General features: G+C 52.3%; 1 protein-coding gene across 7 annotated transcripts in view; it reads right to left on the reverse strand.

Annotated features, from left to right (window-relative positions):
* The window catches only part of LOC116953335 (uncharacterized), a 361,549-nt gene that overhangs the window by 11,657 nt on the left and 332,870 nt on the right, over positions 1-17,022 (reverse strand). For 6 of the 7 annotated variants that reach the window (XM_032973443.2, XM_032973442.2, XM_032973444.2 and 3 more), the window contains 5 exons: positions 16,058-16,214; positions 13,657-13,847; positions 12,109-12,345; positions 9,988-10,138; positions 8,864-8,995 (listed from right to left, as the gene is read on the reverse strand). In XM_032973443.2, coding sequence (XP_032829334.2) covers positions 8,864-8,995; positions 9,988-10,138; positions 12,109-12,345; positions 13,657-13,847; positions 16,058-16,214 — 868 coding nt within the window. Of the gene's footprint in view, positions 1-517; positions 8,996-9,987; positions 10,139-12,108; positions 12,346-13,656; positions 13,848-16,057; positions 16,215-17,022 lie in introns of those variants that run through there. The other variant, XM_032973446.2, reaches the window with a different exon arrangement.

The following is a 17,022-nucleotide window of genomic DNA, read 5'->3' on the forward strand; positions in this document are numbered from 1 at the left end:
GGTTCTGGGCCTCCCCTTGGTCGACTCAGCCACAAATGAGTACCTGGTGCGACGTTCTGAAGTTTTCGTGGCTGGGTGTGGTGTTGCTGGCCACCCACCGCCTCGGGTGCCGTGCCCACTACAGCATTTGCCCCAACAGTCCGTGCAGGCTACACGGGGGATCTTTGTCTTTGTTGGTGGTGAAGGGGTGGTGGGCGCGGTTGAGTGGGGGCGACCCAAGCGTGTCGCCGGTGATCCGCTGCCCCCCGTGTAAACGCATTCTCCCACCCCTGCCAAGACGTATGGCCAGCGCAGAAGAAGAGCAGGCCGCACGAGGCAACTGGGGAGGTTCCGTCTGGCGGCAGGGGCGTGAGCGGAGCAATTTGGCAGGGCTGCCGAGTTCACCCGCCGTTGCATTCGACGCGACCGCATTGTGGTAAACGACAACAAATAATGGCCGCGACATGAAACAGTGGAGAAATAAAAACAAAATGAAGCCAAAATAATAATAATAAAAAAACAAGCCGTTTTAATGGAATGTGGTTTTGTTTTTTTATTGGACATAAATCACACAACACGCAGGGATCAGACCAGTCAAGTGGAGATGAAAAGAAAGCACAATTCGATGGAGGATGCCAAAATGACACGGCGAACTGACAATGCGCTCGAATAAAACTGAATAATAAAAAATGCAAGGGAAACGAAACAGAATTATTTACACGTGGGATGGATGATTTTTTTTTTCTAAAAAGCAACGTTTGACACTTGCAAAGCAAACTCGCGGTTACACACGTAAAATGCATGCGGAACGTGAACACAAAGTCACAGGCGGCGTCACGATGCCAACACTTCGTGCAAGCACAATGAACATGGGCCACGTGCAGCCTGCGTCAGACCAGGTGCCCCTGAGCTGGCAGCCCCCTCCTCGCGGTGCCGCTCTCTCTCCGACGACGAGCTCCACGCCCAGCCGCCTTTGTCTCCACCGCGGCGATGTTTTGCACGCACCACACCGGCTATTTATCACGGCTGAGGATTTGCGGTTGGGTTTAAGGTTGTGGTCTAGGATCAGGGTTTAGCTGTTAGGGCGTTCGGGGGATACGGTTTATGGGTTACGAGTTTGCGGATTAGGGTTCAGAATTAAGCATTCAGGGGGTAAGGGGTAGGATTCGGGGCTAGGTTTAGGGTTTATGTGTTATAGGGTTCTAGCACCAGCACCTAAGACTGGCGGGCATCTGCAAGGCACCCGGGTCTCGGACCGTGTCCTGACGTACGCCAAGTGGCCACCAGAGCAACGCGAGTTGGAGCAGCTGGTGGCCACGGGTGAACGCTGTGGCCGCGAAGCGTCCACGGTCCCAGACGGCACGTGCTCAGGCATGGACAATAAGAATAGGTTTGCACCCCGTCTGGCAATAAAACAGGTGAGGTGTTTAAGATGTTCAAACGCCAAATAGATACCTCTTGCAAGCAATCAAGTTACTGCATAAACCACACACAGTACTTTGTGGTGAACACGTGCAAAAACAAGCTGTGATAATAACATTCGCCTTGTCTTTGAAACTGATTGGCCTACGCCAGAGACAGCCTTCTTCATGCCTTGGTCTCACCAGCAGTCAGACCAGAGAACAACATCAAAAGACGAACAGTACAAAGACAATGCCACACGTGTCAGAGCATTCATAGCTCGGGGTGAGCAGCAGCTCCATCTCGGGACCGTTTTGCCCAGGCGCGCACCTGGGGCACGACGCTCATCTCCAGCCGGTGCAGCCCAGAGCCGGCGGCGGAAATTCCACGTTTACAGGGCAGGGTTCCAGTTGCGTCGGAGGACGACAATGGTATTTATTTTATCGACCCAGGAGAGATAATGATGGGCTGAGTATGAAGGTCAGGAAGTTAAAATGCAGGGCTCCTGGTTGTTAGGCCACGAGTTCAAATGATTTACTGTCATCGTAATCATCATCATCAATGCCGTCACCACCGCCATCAACCATCATGATCACAATCAGCACCTTTAGTATCATCATCATCATCACTACGATCAGCATCATCATCATTATAAACACTACCATCACCATCATTATTTCTCCAGGGTGGGTAAAATGAGCACTACCTTGTGAGTCTGCACCTCCTAGTGATGAGGAAGTCAGCATTGGTTGTTCTTGTCGTTAATTTTGTATTGTTATGATGCTTCTTTACCCAGGGAAGCCTGCCACAGATTCTCAAGGCTCTTTTTTCAGGAAGGTCCAGCAAAGTTCTCGCAGTCTGGGGGGCGATGCTACTGTGCGTCATCCCGAATGAGTAAACGGCAGCTCATTTTTCAGCACTGGGATCATTGACCAATACCAGGGACATTGTTTTGTTTTGTTTAGCTCTGGGAGGAAATTGTAGGAAGACAGAAGACCCACGCAGAACAGGGAGATAACACACAAACTCCACTCACACTCTCACACACATACTCTCACGCGTACGTAGAACTTCTTTCACACCGTACAAAGCCAAGCGTGCTAATCGGAGGTGTGAAAACCAAAGATCCCTTACAGACTGTTGTTGGGGCAAGTGCTGTTAGCGGCCAGCAAGACCAAACCCGGCCACAGAAATCCCTGAACACCGCACCAGGTACTCACTTGAGGCTTAGTCGACCGAGGGGAGGCCAGGGACTGGTTCAGATATTTGCCACTGGTGATGGTCGTGAGCAGGAATCGAACTTGGGTGACCAGGTTGGTAGCGCAGTGCGCTAACTCATTGTCTAACTCACAGTCTCACCCGCCACTAAGTGACGGTGACGTCACCACGGCGCCTGTGCCAGGCCAGGTGCACTTTGAGGCCACGTGAAGTGTCAAAGGCTCTCTGACAGGAGGCCACGGGACAGACCCAGGTGCCATGCGTTGACTGACTGAGCCAACTTGCTGCATTTTATCCGCCCGGCGCTCCGCTCGTTGTAGTGAGCTAACAAAGACAAAGATCCCCCATATAGCCTTAACAGACTGTAGGGGCAAGTGCTGTTAGCGAGCACCTATGAAGGCCGGAACGGTACACGAGGGGGTGGGTGGCCAGCACCACGCCCGACCGCCTTTGTCTCCCTAGTGGCAATGTTTACACACCGCACCGGGTACTCATTTGAGGCTGAGTCGGCCTAGGGGAGGCCCGGGACCGGTTCAGATAATCGTCACTGGTGTTGGCCGTGAGCGGGAGCTAACACACACTCACACACGCGCACACACGGTGCAGAAGAGCGAGAGAACACACTAACCCCACGCAGAAAGGTGTCCGAGTCGAGAATCGAACCCAGGCTCGTCTTGCCGTGAGGCGCGAGCATCACTACCGCACTGCCACTCTGCCACCGAATTCCGGACGGACTTTGCCATCACTCGGTGAGCAATGGAGATGAGCTCTCCGAGGGAGACCGTTTAGAATGTATTTTGATATAAACACTAAACTGTGTCTTCCTCATGTAAGCATAACACTAGGCTGGATGAGATTGATTAGTGCACTCTCAGTTTCAATGTAATCAATACCTCATTTGATATAAATGTCAAACACATAATGCACTTGTTTTTTTAAAAGACGCCTAAAATGTAGCGTAATATGACCAAGGAAGAAAAATCACGCGGGCGCATGGATTCTGAAATGCTTTCCAAACTTGCGTGTGTCCCCTTGTTTAAAAGGGGCGATAATTGTGATGTACGTTCCCGGCCGCACAAACGACATGACGTCACATGTCACATGATGTCTGGCATCGCAATATGTCATACCATGCGCAATGACATCATCTCACCATGTCACGCGTAATTACACCATCGCCTTGACCGGCAAGGCAAATACTTTTAGCACTGTTTTTCTTTTTAACCCTATGACCAATGTGTCCGCTTTTCTCCAGGATGAATCCCAAAAAGCCACCCAACTTCACACTCATTTTTGGTCCGTATCGAATCGTCTCTGCGAGAATCACCGAGACTCCACGTTACAGACGAACAGACGGTGCTCATGCGTTAACGCTTTCAACCGTAGCGAGAAAGCGTTAAAAAGTAATTGTAAATTCTTGGCACTATTTGGAAACGTATGTAGGATGGACAACAGCAGGAAAAATCAAAAGTGTGTTGTTGCTGTTGTCGTTCGGAACAATGGAGGGAACCAGAAAGAGATGAAGACGTCTCACAGAGAGTGCCTTGACGACCGTAAGAGATCGGTGCCAGGAAGACGTGGCCACTGATTGAGCGGATTAGCAACAAGAGAGGAAAGTGAAAACAAATTACGAAATGTGAAGTGGACACCTACGGGGCTATCTGCCAATGGATCGTGATGACACATAAGCATAACTGCCTGATTTTGATTTTTTATTTATTATGCGACAATGACACAATCGTCACTGATTAAACGCGCTTTTCAGTGTGGCGTTGTCGTGATGCTTGAACAGCAAACACATTTCAAATGAAACGTTGTTCAATGTTGAGATGAAAGGACTACATTGTGAAAGTTGAAGAGTTCATCTGGCGACGCTGCTGCGTTGGCAGTGGTGCACGAGCACTATTTAAAATAATAATTAAAAAAACATCAAATAAAAAATGCAACTAGAATAAAAAATATAATAAAAAAACAAATAAATAAAAATAACTAAAATAAAGCAATTAAAAAACATTACTAATATATATACAGGGACTTCTCTACTTACGAACGAGTTAGGTTACAGAGGTCTGTTTGTAAGTCGATTTGTTCGTAAGTTCAACTTTACTCCTGTAGATTCCAAACGTGGTGTACAGCGTGTACACTCAACACGGGTAGTGGCTTCAAAAGTTGTATCATCTCTTGTAGACGTAGATGCTACGGGTTCTTCACGTTCTGCAGATGCCACTGGTTCTTCACGTTCTGCAGATGTAGATGCCACTGGTTCTTCACGTTCTGCAGATGTAGATGCCACTGGTTTTTCACGTTCTGCAGATGTAGATGCCACTGGTTCTTCACGTTCTGCAGATGTAGATGCCACTGGTTCTTCACGTTCTGCAGCTGTAGATGCCTCTGGTTCTTCACGTTCTGCAGCTGCAGAAGCCACTGGTTCTTCACGTTCTGCAGATATAGATGCCACTGGTCCTTCACGTTTTGCAGATGTAGATGCCACTGGTTCTTCACGTTCTGCAGATGTAGATGCCACTGGTTCTTCACGTTCTGCAGATGTAGATGTCACTGGTTCTTCACGTTCTGCAGATGTAGATGCCACTGGTTCTTCACGTTCTGCAGATATAGATGCCACTGGTCCTTCACGTTCTGTAGATGTAGATGCCACTGGTTCTTCACGTTCTGCAGATGTAGATGCCACTGGTTCTTCACGTTCTGTAGATTTAGATGCCACTGGTTCTTCACGTTCTGCAGATGTAGATGCCACTGGTTCTTCACGTTCTGCAGATGTAGATGTCACTGGTTCTTCACGTTCTGCAGATGTAGATGCCACTGGTTCTTCACGTTCTGCAGATGTAGATGCCACTGGTTCTTCACGTTCTGTAGATTTAGATGTCACTGGTTCTTCACGTTCTGTAGATGTAGATGTCACTGGTTCTTCAAGTTCTGCAGATGTAGATGCCACTGGTTCTTCACGTTCTGCAGATGTAGATGCCACTGGTTCTTCACGTTCTGCAGATGTAGATGCCACTGGTTCTTCACGTTCTGTAGATTTAGATGCCACTGGTTCTTCATGTTCTGCAGATGTAGATGCCACTGGTTCTTCATGTTCTGCAGATGTAGATGCCACTGGGCCTTCACGTTCTGTAGATGTAGATGCCACTGGTTCTTCACGTTCTGCAGATGTAGATGCGAATTCCCTTTGGTGCTCGCGATTCCTCTCTACTCTCTTGAAAAACTTACCAAGAGATGTCTGCACAGTCGCTATCTTCTTCTCCTCTTCACAAACCAACTTGTGACAGGTGGCAGCATCGTGGACAGCTGCCGACACCTTCGCAAACTTTCCAGTGTGTGGGTCCTGAGACTCAAAGAAGCCGGTGCTTGGCGGCCGACAACCACCACCATCTATTGCACGGCGGTTGAACTTACGACCCTCGGTCCAAACAGGCAGCTGGACATACGGAACAGTTTAGTCGTATCTCTGAAAGTTTGTAAGTCGAATGTTCGTAAATGGAGGAGTTCCTGTTAAGGAGACATTTTGGTCAATGGGCCTTCTTCACGGCCACCTGTGAGGCTGGAGTGGGTACTTTTTCTTTGCAAGGCCAAAGGTGTTGTTAACGATCAACGTTGGTTGGGAGTTTTAGTTGGTTGGGAGTTTTAGTTGGTTGGGAGTTGAAGTTGGTTGGGAGTTGAAGTTGTTTTACTGTTGCTACATTGTAAATGTTTCAAAAGCGCCAACTTAGTGCCCTCCGGCGGCGTCCCTGCGGTTATCACGGCTTGACTCGCTGTGTATCACAAACACTGTTGGTGTGGACCACGGAGGGCCCCAGTGGCTCATGAGGATACCAGGCTGTGAGGCATCGATGTCGCCTCAACGCTGAGCCACAGCCTCAACACTGACCCACAACCTCAACACTGACCCACAGCCACAACACTGACACACAGCTCGATGCTGACCCCCAGCTTCAACGCTGACCCACAGCCTCAACGCTGATCCAAAGCCTCAACACTGACCCACAGCCTCAACACTGACCCACAGCCTCAACAATGACCGACAGCCCCAACACTGACCCACAGCCTCAACACTGACCCACAGCCTCAACACTGACCCACAGCCCCAACACTGACCCACAGCCTCAACACTGACCCACAGCCTCAACACTGACCCACAGCCTCAACACTGACCCCAAATTTCAACGCTGACCCACAGCCTCAACGTTGATCCAAAGCCTCAACACTGACCCACAGCCACAACACTGTCCCACAGCTTCAACACTGACCCACAGCCTCAACACTGACCCACAGACTCAACACTGACACACAGCCTCAATACTGACTCCACAGCTTCAACACTGACCCACAGCCTCAACACTGACTCCACAGCCTCAACACTGACCCACAGCTTTAACACTGACCAAGAGGCTCAACACTGACCCAGAGCCTCAACACTGACCCAAAGCTTTAACACTGACCAAGAGGCTCAACACTGACCCAGAGCCTCAACACTGACCCACAGCCTCAACACTGACTCCACAGCCTCAACACTGACCCACAGCTTTAACACTGACCAAGAGGCTCAACACTGACCCAGAGCCTCAACACTGACCCAAAGCTTTAACACTGACCAAGAGGCTCAACACTGACCCAGAGCCTCAACACTGACCCACAGCTTCAACACTGACCCCAGCCTCAATACTGACCCAGAGTCTCAACACTGACCAAAAGCTTCAACACTGACCCACAGCTTCAACACTGATCCACAGCCTCAACACTGACCCAGAGTCTCAACACTTACCAAAAGCTTCAACACTGACCCACAGCTTCAACACTGACACACAGCCTCAACACTGACCCAGAGTCTCAACACTAACCCTCAACACTAACTCACAGCCTCTCCGAGCTACATTGATCGCGGGGATTGTGTGACCACGTTGTGACATGCAAGTCAGTGCAGCTTAGCAGTTCAGATGTTACTCCACATCGACGATAGCCGTGGCCAGGAAAGTAACTCAAGTTTCCAGATTCATAGCGCGCGGTGAGCAAACCGCAATGCACAACACTGAAGAATACACACAGACGGCCCGCTAACCAACTTTTCGTACTACGAAACTACCCGCCTCATTCCAGCTCAGAGGGTTGGACGTCTCACGGCAAACGATGACGTCCGCGTGATCCTCCGACCCGATCTTGCAGGCGCCAGTTGAGGAGCGGCGTCCAGCTACACTGGACCTGGCGTGTCGTTTCCCGTGACTCACGTCACGGGAACACAATGGCCTCGGCTTGACATGGACGTGCGAGAATCCAGCACGCCAGAGGAGTAGAGCTGGTCCCAACTACAGCATCATCTCATTCTGCCAAAACTAAAGCCGGGCAGCTCCAACTCCTGAGAGCCATGAAAGGCACCGAGGCTCGGGACTTGAACCGAGACTTTCAGAGGTTGCTGGCTCGTAGCATGTAAACATTTACAACCGATGCACTCCAGCATATCAATGACATAACACTCTTCTATCTCAGTTTTACCATCTAATGTGTATAGTCTCTTTTATTTTTTTCTCTCTGTATCCCATGAAGTTTTGTTCGACCCACTGGGATAAATATACCTTTAGTCAATAATGTGCCTTGAAATCGTGAATAATCAAACGGTCAGATATGCAAATGGTTCAACGCAAGCATAGCGAGCGGAACAAATAGATTTTGATCGATCAACCGACGCGTCGTGACACGTGTTTAATTTGTTGTCCTTTCCCCCCGCACCTGCGATTAGTGCAGTTGGCTACGTACGGTGCGAAAGACGTTCAACATGCATAAAAAGCAAAGATCCCCCGTGTATCCTGAACAGAATTTTGGGGCAAGTGCTGTTAGCGAACACATATGAAGCCTTGCGTGGCACATGAGGGGGTGGGTGGGCAGCACCACGCCTGACCGCCTTAGTCTCCCCAGTGGCGATGTTTTTACAGACCGCACCAGGAACTCATTTGTGGCTGAGTCGACCTAGGAGAGGCCCAGGACCGGTTCAGATAATCGTCACTGGTGTTGGACGTGAGCAGGAATCGAACTCGTAATCAAAGCCTGCCACAACCTAACCCAAAACAAACCGACCGTGAATGATACCGGCCGTGAACGTTTGCCAGTTCGGCACCTTGCCACGGCTCTCGCGAACCCACTGAAAAGAGAAAGAGAGAGGGAGACACCCAGCGCCAGGGCTCGAACCCGGGCGGTCACAACTCCGTGGCCGTATCGCCAGAGGCCTCGGCTTGCCCGCCGTGTTCCTCCCTACCGGGGCCGTCCAGCGGCTCGGAGCTCTCGTAGCAGCCCGAGTCCCGCGGCGACTCCTCCTCGGCGGCAGCGGGCGCGGCAGTGCCGCCCCCCGCCTCCTTCGCCTCCGCTGCATTGTGGGTAGTCGGCATGTCTGCCCGTGCGCGTGCACAACGCGCGCACACACACACACAAGCGCAGAGAGAGGGACGCGTGTCAGCGGACGGAATGTCTTCGCAACGTCGAGCCCGAGACCAAAGCGGCATCCTCCTGACGACGGCTTGAGATGCAGAGCGACTCTCCGGCAGATATGCAGAAGGTTAGCACCGTGGTTGACATACGACTGAGTCAAAACTAAACTATTTGATTAAACTATATTTATTTTACCAGGTAAGGCCCACTCAGCGAGGGAGCTCCCTTTCAGAAGCAACCTGGCCATACATGATCGCCCAACGAAGTCGCTTATCACGTGTAAATGTATAGCAGCAGCTAAATACTCATAACGCACGCCGATTCTAAATGTGGAAGGAAAAAGCAGAGGACCCGGAGAAAAATCCACGTGAACACGGGCAGAGAGAGAGAGAGACACCGCCAGCTCCAAATATACAGCAGGCGTCCACTTTGGAGTTCCCATCGTCTCGTTGCTCCCTACGCTCTCACGAGGACAACCCTGCACAAATCTTGACTTAAAGCTTTCGTGACCGCAGGAATTCCCATTCTTTGGGTCTTTCGGTAAAGTCACGTAGATAGGTTCAAAGAAAGTAACAAAAAATAACAACAAAAACTACGGCGTTTCTATCGCAACACAAGCGGTCGTCATCAGGAAGGAAAAAAGACGAATGCGTTGTGTTGCGATCGAAACGTCGCAGTTTTTTGTTATTTTCTTTGAACCTATCTACGTGACTTTACCGAAAGACCCAAAGGATATGAACCCTGCTCAAATTCAAGAAAACGCCTTCTCCACATTCATCGATAACAACCCCTGCCCGTGCTGTTTGCTGCTCGCCACTTTGGAGGCAACGCCTGGGCCTGTTCTCGGTGGGCCCGTTAATACTTTTAAGTTTTTTTGCTCATGGCTTGCCGACCGGTACTCGTTCTATCTGCCGGCCGGGGAGGAGCGGGGGGCGGCTTGTGGGGTGCGCTCACGGTCGTAGTCGTGCAGGAGCTCGGCGGCGGTGAGCAGCTTGGCGCGGTGCTCCGCGTTGTGGATGAGCAGCTCGTCCAGATCCTCGCCTTCCAGCAGCTTGAACGTGTCCAGGTCCTCGTAGCCGTTGAGCAGGAACGTGGAGATGTACTCCTGCGTGCCCCACACGCGACGCACACGCAACGCACACGCAACGCACGTTCGCGCGAAAAGGCCCCGCTTCCGCTAAGGACCGAACCTAGGGAGGGCTTCTTCACAAATTCTGGCAAATCGCCCGGTGGAGCTGGTTGCTGTGGTGTTCACCGCCGAAACGTCACGGTGCTTGGATCGTGGAAATTGTGGCGTTTTTTTAAATCCATGGGATCTTCTTTCCAGTATCAAGAATGATCGAAAATAAGAATTGGTTTTACCCTTTATGGCAGTAGAACAGGTGCTGAGATGTTCCAATACCAAACAGACACCTTTTGCAAGGCGTCAAGTCTGCATTAACCACACATACTTGTGGTAAAACATGCAAACAGACAACGCACCGGTGTGCTGAAGTAGTCACTGATTGGCACGTTTTGTTTACGTGGCAAACCCTTACTAACTGGCCGTGTCGGGTGGTGGCGGTGGTTAACGATGCATTTATATTCACGATATCCTCTATTGTGAATAATATTGGTCGCAAAAGCCCCTACTACTACCACGTGTTAAAACTCTCTCAAAGTCTCCCAGAGACTCGGCCAATGCCTTGACGTCAACGTTTCATCTCCCGCGCTTCGTAACGGTCTAACCAGGATGGACATCCCCAGTGGCAGCTGTCCCTGTGTGTGCGTTATTCTGCTTACAGTGGTGAGTAGGGATGATTGCTGCTGCTGCGTAAGCCCAGCCTAGGGGTACGCCCAGTGGCAGCTGTCCCTGTGTGTGCGTTAGTCTGCTTCCAGTGGTGAGTAGGGATGATTGCTGCTGCTGTGTAAGCCCAGCCTAGGGGCACGCCCAGTGGCAGCTGTCCCTGTGTGTGCGTTAGTCTGCTTCCAGTGGTGAGTAGGGATGATTGCTGCTGCTGTTTAAGCCCAGCCTAGGAGCACGCCCAGTGGCAGCTGTCCCTGTGTGTGCGTTAGTCTGCTTGCAGTAGTGAGTAGGGATGATTGCTGCTGCTGTGTAAGCCCAGCCTAGGGGCACGCCCAGTGGCAGCTGTCCCTGTGTGTGCATTCATCTGCTTCCAGTGGTGAGTAGGGATGATTGCTGCTGCTGTGTAAGCCCAGCCTAGGGGTACGCCCAGTGGCAGCTGTCCCTGTGTGTGCGTTAGTCTGCTTCCAGTGGTGAGTAGGGATGATTGCCGCTGCTGTGTAAGCCCAGCCTAGGGGCACGCCCAGTGGCAGCTGTCCCCGTGCGGCACGTGGTGCTCGCAGCATTGGGCCTGTCGTTTTGGCGACCCAGGTCTACTTCTACGTATGACACTAACCCGGGTGCCAGCAAAAAAGTTACCCCCAGCAGATTACTCAATTGTGATCACGCACACAGGAGCAGCAATCATCGCTCCCTCCTGGCAAACTAATGCCCGTGGTCCGAGTCACTCATCCTGGTCTCTTTGAGTGCTCACCTGCGTTAAACAAACATTTAAATTAGTTTAATGTTACCAGTTAAGGCCCACTGAGCCATACAGCTCTTTTTCAGAACTGACCTGGCCACAAACGATAGCTCAACGAAGTGGCTCATCATCACGTGGACATTCATAGCAGCCAAATACTCTGAACGCGTGTTGTTGATTCTAAATGTGGAGGGAAAAACCGGAGGACCCGGAGGAAAATCCACGCGACCACGGGGAGAGAGACACGCAGACTCAAAATATACAGCAGGCGTCAGGGTTGGGATCGAACTCGCGACCCTCCTGTACACCAGGCGAGGCAGTTAACATCTCCCCACCGTGGCGCCCGCATTACTGAGGTCAAACTCAACGCAGGTTACCGTTTAGAAAGTATTGGTGCCGCACACGTCACCATCGCGTTACACTACTTTGCTGAACTCGAGTATGGCAATGGATGACGAGGACTCATTAACTTTCAACATCAACCGTGCCCCTATTCATTCTATATGGGGGGGGGGGGTCGGGGGGGGTGGGGGGGGGGAGCCCCCCTCACCTCCAGGTGCATCCTCTGCAGCAGCTCCTCCACCGTCTTGGGCTTGGGCCGACGGTGCTTGGGCCTCGGGCGGGCCTTGCGCCCGGCGCCCGCAGCGTCGCCGCCGTTGTTGTTGTTGGTCTCGCCCTCGGGCAGCACGGTCACGTAGACGAACTTGAACGTGCCCACCTTGCGGTTGAGCAGCCCGATCCACGTGCCCATCGGGGGCTGGCTGATGACGTCGATGACGTCGCCCTTCTGCGAGGCGCGGAAGCAGCGGAGTTGGGGGAGGACGCGCCGAGCGACGCACGCGATGCGAGCCCATCTGGCCTGATCTTCGCGGAGTTTATCGAGCGCCTTCGCTAAGGCGCTTTACCAAGCATTTAAGAGCGGCACGACGCGTGCGTGAGTGCAACGGTGGAGAAGAGATGAATGGGACAGATTAGACATTAGAGGAAGCGACGGGGGCAAATCTGTGGTGGTGCGTGCATTCGGTGGAAGTGAAATCGATGATGGCGGTAACTGATGACGCAAGGATTGGATGAATGGGGTGAATGAGTGATAGCCGTATGATGGGGATATGAAGAGGGGACAGTAACGGTGGCAGTGATCATGAGGGGGGAGATTATGGGGCCGTTGGGTGAGCTAGGGAATGATAAGTGAGTTTTTAGTGAGGAGCGGAAACTAGAGAGCGAAGGTGACTGCTTAACGTGGAGGGGAAGTTCCAGAGAGAGAGAGAGAGAGCGTGGATTGAGGCCAAGGAGGAGGAGGAACAGAGAGAGAGACAGCAAAGATGTGTGTAGTGTGTAGGTGACAACGGGGGACAAAGGCGCAGCGCTGCAAGGACTTGCTCGTGTCAACTGCTGATGGAAGGGCCTTCAGAAAGAGAGCGCCTCTAGACAGCCCCTGCGGAAAGTATTTTGACCGCCTGGAACGCTCTTCCTCCCGAGATTAGGAAGCCACTGGAGCTATGCACTTTTAAATCACCTAGATTCAAAAGGCATTTCTTTAGAGCTGCTTCTCGTGTTTAGTTTGTTGTCCTTCCCCCCCTGCACCTCCGATTACGTACACTGGCGAGCGTGCAGAGGGCGTCGGTGGGATTTGAGAAACTTCCGCCGTTATTTCAACCGCCGTGCTGGACGCTACAATCGAATCGGTGACCTCTGGGATGGCAGGATCCAGCGTGCAGACCATTACACGCCGCTGTGGCATCAGCATCCCCAGGAACGGTTAAATCGGGACAAAGCAAAAGGAAAATCAAGATTTTTTTTTTGTTCGCAAATGCTTTCGGGAACTAAAGCGTACACGGGCACTCTATCGCGTTTCTGATACGTACGGCGAATCGCAAACGCGTCCTTCAAACTCCACCGACGTCGGCCGGCCAGCCGGCCAGCCGGCCAGCGATGGGCACGTGGACCGGGGCTGCTCAGCCGCAAGGCGGGCACGTTCCAAGGTCGCCTAGGTTGACCCCTGCTGCCCGAGGGGGCAGCACCAGCACTGTCTCAAACGCAGTGCGCCAGCAACGTGCAGACGCAACAACGGGGGAGCGCGGGGCGCGAGCCTGCCCACCTGCAGCGTGAGCGAGTCGCTGTCGTAGGGGCTGGGCGTGAAGGCCGTGTGGACTCGCGCACGCCCACAGAAGGGTCCCGAGTAGCCGGGCCCCTCCTCCTCGCCGCCGCCGCCGCCGGCCGCGCCGCTCGCCGCTTGGCAGCAGCCGTCCGCCCGGCCCCCCGAGTCCGAGGTCGTCACGGTCTGCCCGCCTGCGTGGTGGCACACACACACACACGGCGTGGTGGCACACACACACACACACGATGTGGTGGCATACACACACACACACGGCGTGGTGGCACACACACACACACACACGGCGTGGTGGCACACACACACACACACACGGCGTGGTGGCACACACACACACACACATGGCGTGGTGGCACACACACACACACACGGCGTAGCGGCACACACACACACAGTGTGGCAGCACAAACACACACATGGCATAGCGGCACACACTCAGCGTAGCGGCACACACACACACGGCGTGGCATGGCAGCACACACACACACATTGTGTAGCGGCATACACGCAGCGTAGCGGCACACACACACACATGGCGTGCGGACACGCACACATGGCGTGGCAGCACACACACACGCAGCGTGGCCGCACAAACACACACATGGCGTGCACAAACACACACGGTGTGGCGCAGGACGGGGTGGGCGAGTCGGCCGGCCTCCCCTCTAGCGATGAGCGGTGGGCAACCCAGCCGAGCCGGAGGGCCACACGAGCAGCCCTCCTTCAGCCCAGTGGGCCGCAAGCTTGACACCGTGCTGGTGTACTCATCGTGACCCCCACGCACCACGCCCAAACACACTTGGACTAGGCCATCACCAGGGGCCCTGGGATGCATGCGGCACGCAGGCCGCAGGTTGCCCACCGCTGTACCTCCGATTATTTCGGTTGGCTACGCACGGTGCGAAAAAAATTCAATATACATAGATAGATACACTCACTGCCTTAGGGTTTCGTGATATGGAATTACTACAATGTGTGGTACGATGTGCGAGCCCAGCTATTCGATCTATATGATTGCAGAGAGAGCCTTACTCTTGCAGGTACACGCTCACAGACAAAGCCTTGCTATTGCAATTATATCGCAGCATTGTGAGTCATACAAGGGAATTGGCATGCTCCCAGAGGGAGCCTTCTAATCACATCCACACGCTCAGTCGAGTGAACCTTGCAATTCAACATACATGACCGCGGTGCGCGGTATATGACTGTAGAGAGGACATTATTATTATGGTAGTGTTATCAAAACGAAACCAATTATGGGGTGATGTAGCTGCATCGGAAATGATGCACTAGCGCGAACAACAACAACAACAAATCCCACACATTCGTCGCTAACACTGTGTGGCCTTAAAAGGAAACGTTCACAATAGGTGACGTTTTGGGCAATGACCCTTCTCCATTGCACAAGAAGAAGTACTAACGTGAAGGTCGATCGTCCGGAATGTCGACTATAATTCGTTTCCTTTTAAGACCACAGTGCTATTGATGAACGTGCCGAGTTGTATGTTTTATATGGGAGTGTTATGATGGGCTGAGTGATCCGCTCTGTTGGATACTGTGCAAGGATCATTGCTTATCTGACAGCTCAACAGTATTGGTGTAAGCCAGCCTGGTTCTGCTGATGAGACACTGAATGGCAATATCGGTGCAGAGTGTCCATGCATTAAACCAATGCTGCTAAAAATAACTATATATATTGCACTTCAAGAAGGAAGATGCTGAAAATATATAAAATGAGTTTAACACGTAGGCTTTCGCGACCAATATATGTACGGTTAGATCGCATAAACACAAATGTGTCGTTAAACCCGCCATCAACCGACACAGCCAATTAGCAAGGTTTGTCACGTAAACAAAACGTGCTAATTAGTGACTAGTGCAGCACACCGGTGCGTTAAGAGAGTAAACTGACAACATTTTCAATTGGAGCACCGCGGCATTTTGCCAGTAATTACAACCAGCATCATCAGGTGGCAGCCTGATCATCAGGGTGCCACCTGCGCTGCCGCCTGTGCTGTACCAGTAACGCATTGGGGTCTTTTGTTTACGTAACAAATCTTACTAATTGGCCGTGTTCGGTGTTGGCGGTTTTTAACGACACATTTATATTTATGCGATCTAACCCCCCACCCCACAAAAAAAAAAAAAACCTCCATTGATACTATATAACACACTTCCGGAAGAAACATACTGACTATATATACATAATGCACTCCCAGAAGGAAGATGTCGACAATATATACATAATGCACTCCCAGAAAGAAGGCAACGTGGGCTGACGGGATTTGTAAAACAAAAAACACCGCTTGAGTTTTTTCAGCGTGTAGGGACGGACGAGGGACAGAGAGGGGCGGCCCTGAGCCATTCATTGCGTTGTGCCGCTCACTGTTGGAACTGTGTCCGCTGTAGGAGCTGCGCAGGCTCTCCATGGAGTCGCCCGTGGGCTGGGCTCCCGCCTCGGGCTGGGCCGTTGGGGGGGCGCCCCCCTCCCTGTCGTCCGCGCTCAGCGGCTGGCACAGCGGCAGCTTGTCCGAACTCTTGGGCTTGGGGGGAGGGCGCAGGGAGGGAAGAGGAGAGATCGGCGATGGAGATTCGCGTGGCATCCCCTCGCCCGCAGGTTGATCCGGCCGATGGGAGGCGTTGACCCTGTGGGGCGCCACGGTGGCTGGGAGATGTTGTCTCCCTCGCCTGGTATACGGGAAGGTCGTGGGTTCGATCCCGACCCTGACGATGCCCCGTATATTTGGAGTATGTGTGTCTCTCCGGGTTCTCCGGTTGTCACCCTCCAGATTTATAATCAACATCACGCGTTCGGAGTATTTGGCTGCTACAAATTTCCACGTGATGATCAGCCGCTTCGTTGACCTATCACTTGTGGCCAGGTCACTTCTGAAAAGGTTGCTACGTAGCCCAGTGGGCCTTACCTGGCAAAGTAACAATATAGTCGAGATGTGAGGCCTGTCACTGAACCATCTCACTTTGACGGGATAAGCCAGACGGTGGCGGCTTTGCACGTGGCCTGTAATCCAGCACTGAGGAGGCAGCAAGGGTTGGTGGATCACCGCACGAATGTTGCAAAACTCCCATCCCGTGAGCGTCGTGGCGATGCCATACCCTTAGCTGTCCAGAAGGTGGTACGGCAAAGTGGGGAGTGGCATCATCTCGCGGTTCCCGTCAGCGTTTCCCCGCATGCTCCAGGTTCCTCCCACATTGCATGAACCCTCGTTCATTGGCTGAAACCATCTTAATATATCGAGGGACTGCAGAGCTTGGGCAATTGTTGGGAGTGCCGGCTCACTGCTTGGCTGCTGTCTTCAAGCTGCGCGTGATGTGGCGTTAGATGCAATTTGC

The sequence above is a fragment of the Petromyzon marinus genome, chromosome 51 (assembly GCF_048934315.1).
Source record: "Petromyzon marinus isolate PM22_M1 ecotype Great Lakes invasive population chromosome 51, UKy_Petmar_22M1.pri1.0, whole genome shotgun sequence".
Taxonomy (NCBI): domain Eukaryota; kingdom Metazoa; phylum Chordata; class Hyperoartia; order Petromyzontiformes; family Petromyzontidae; genus Petromyzon; species Petromyzon marinus.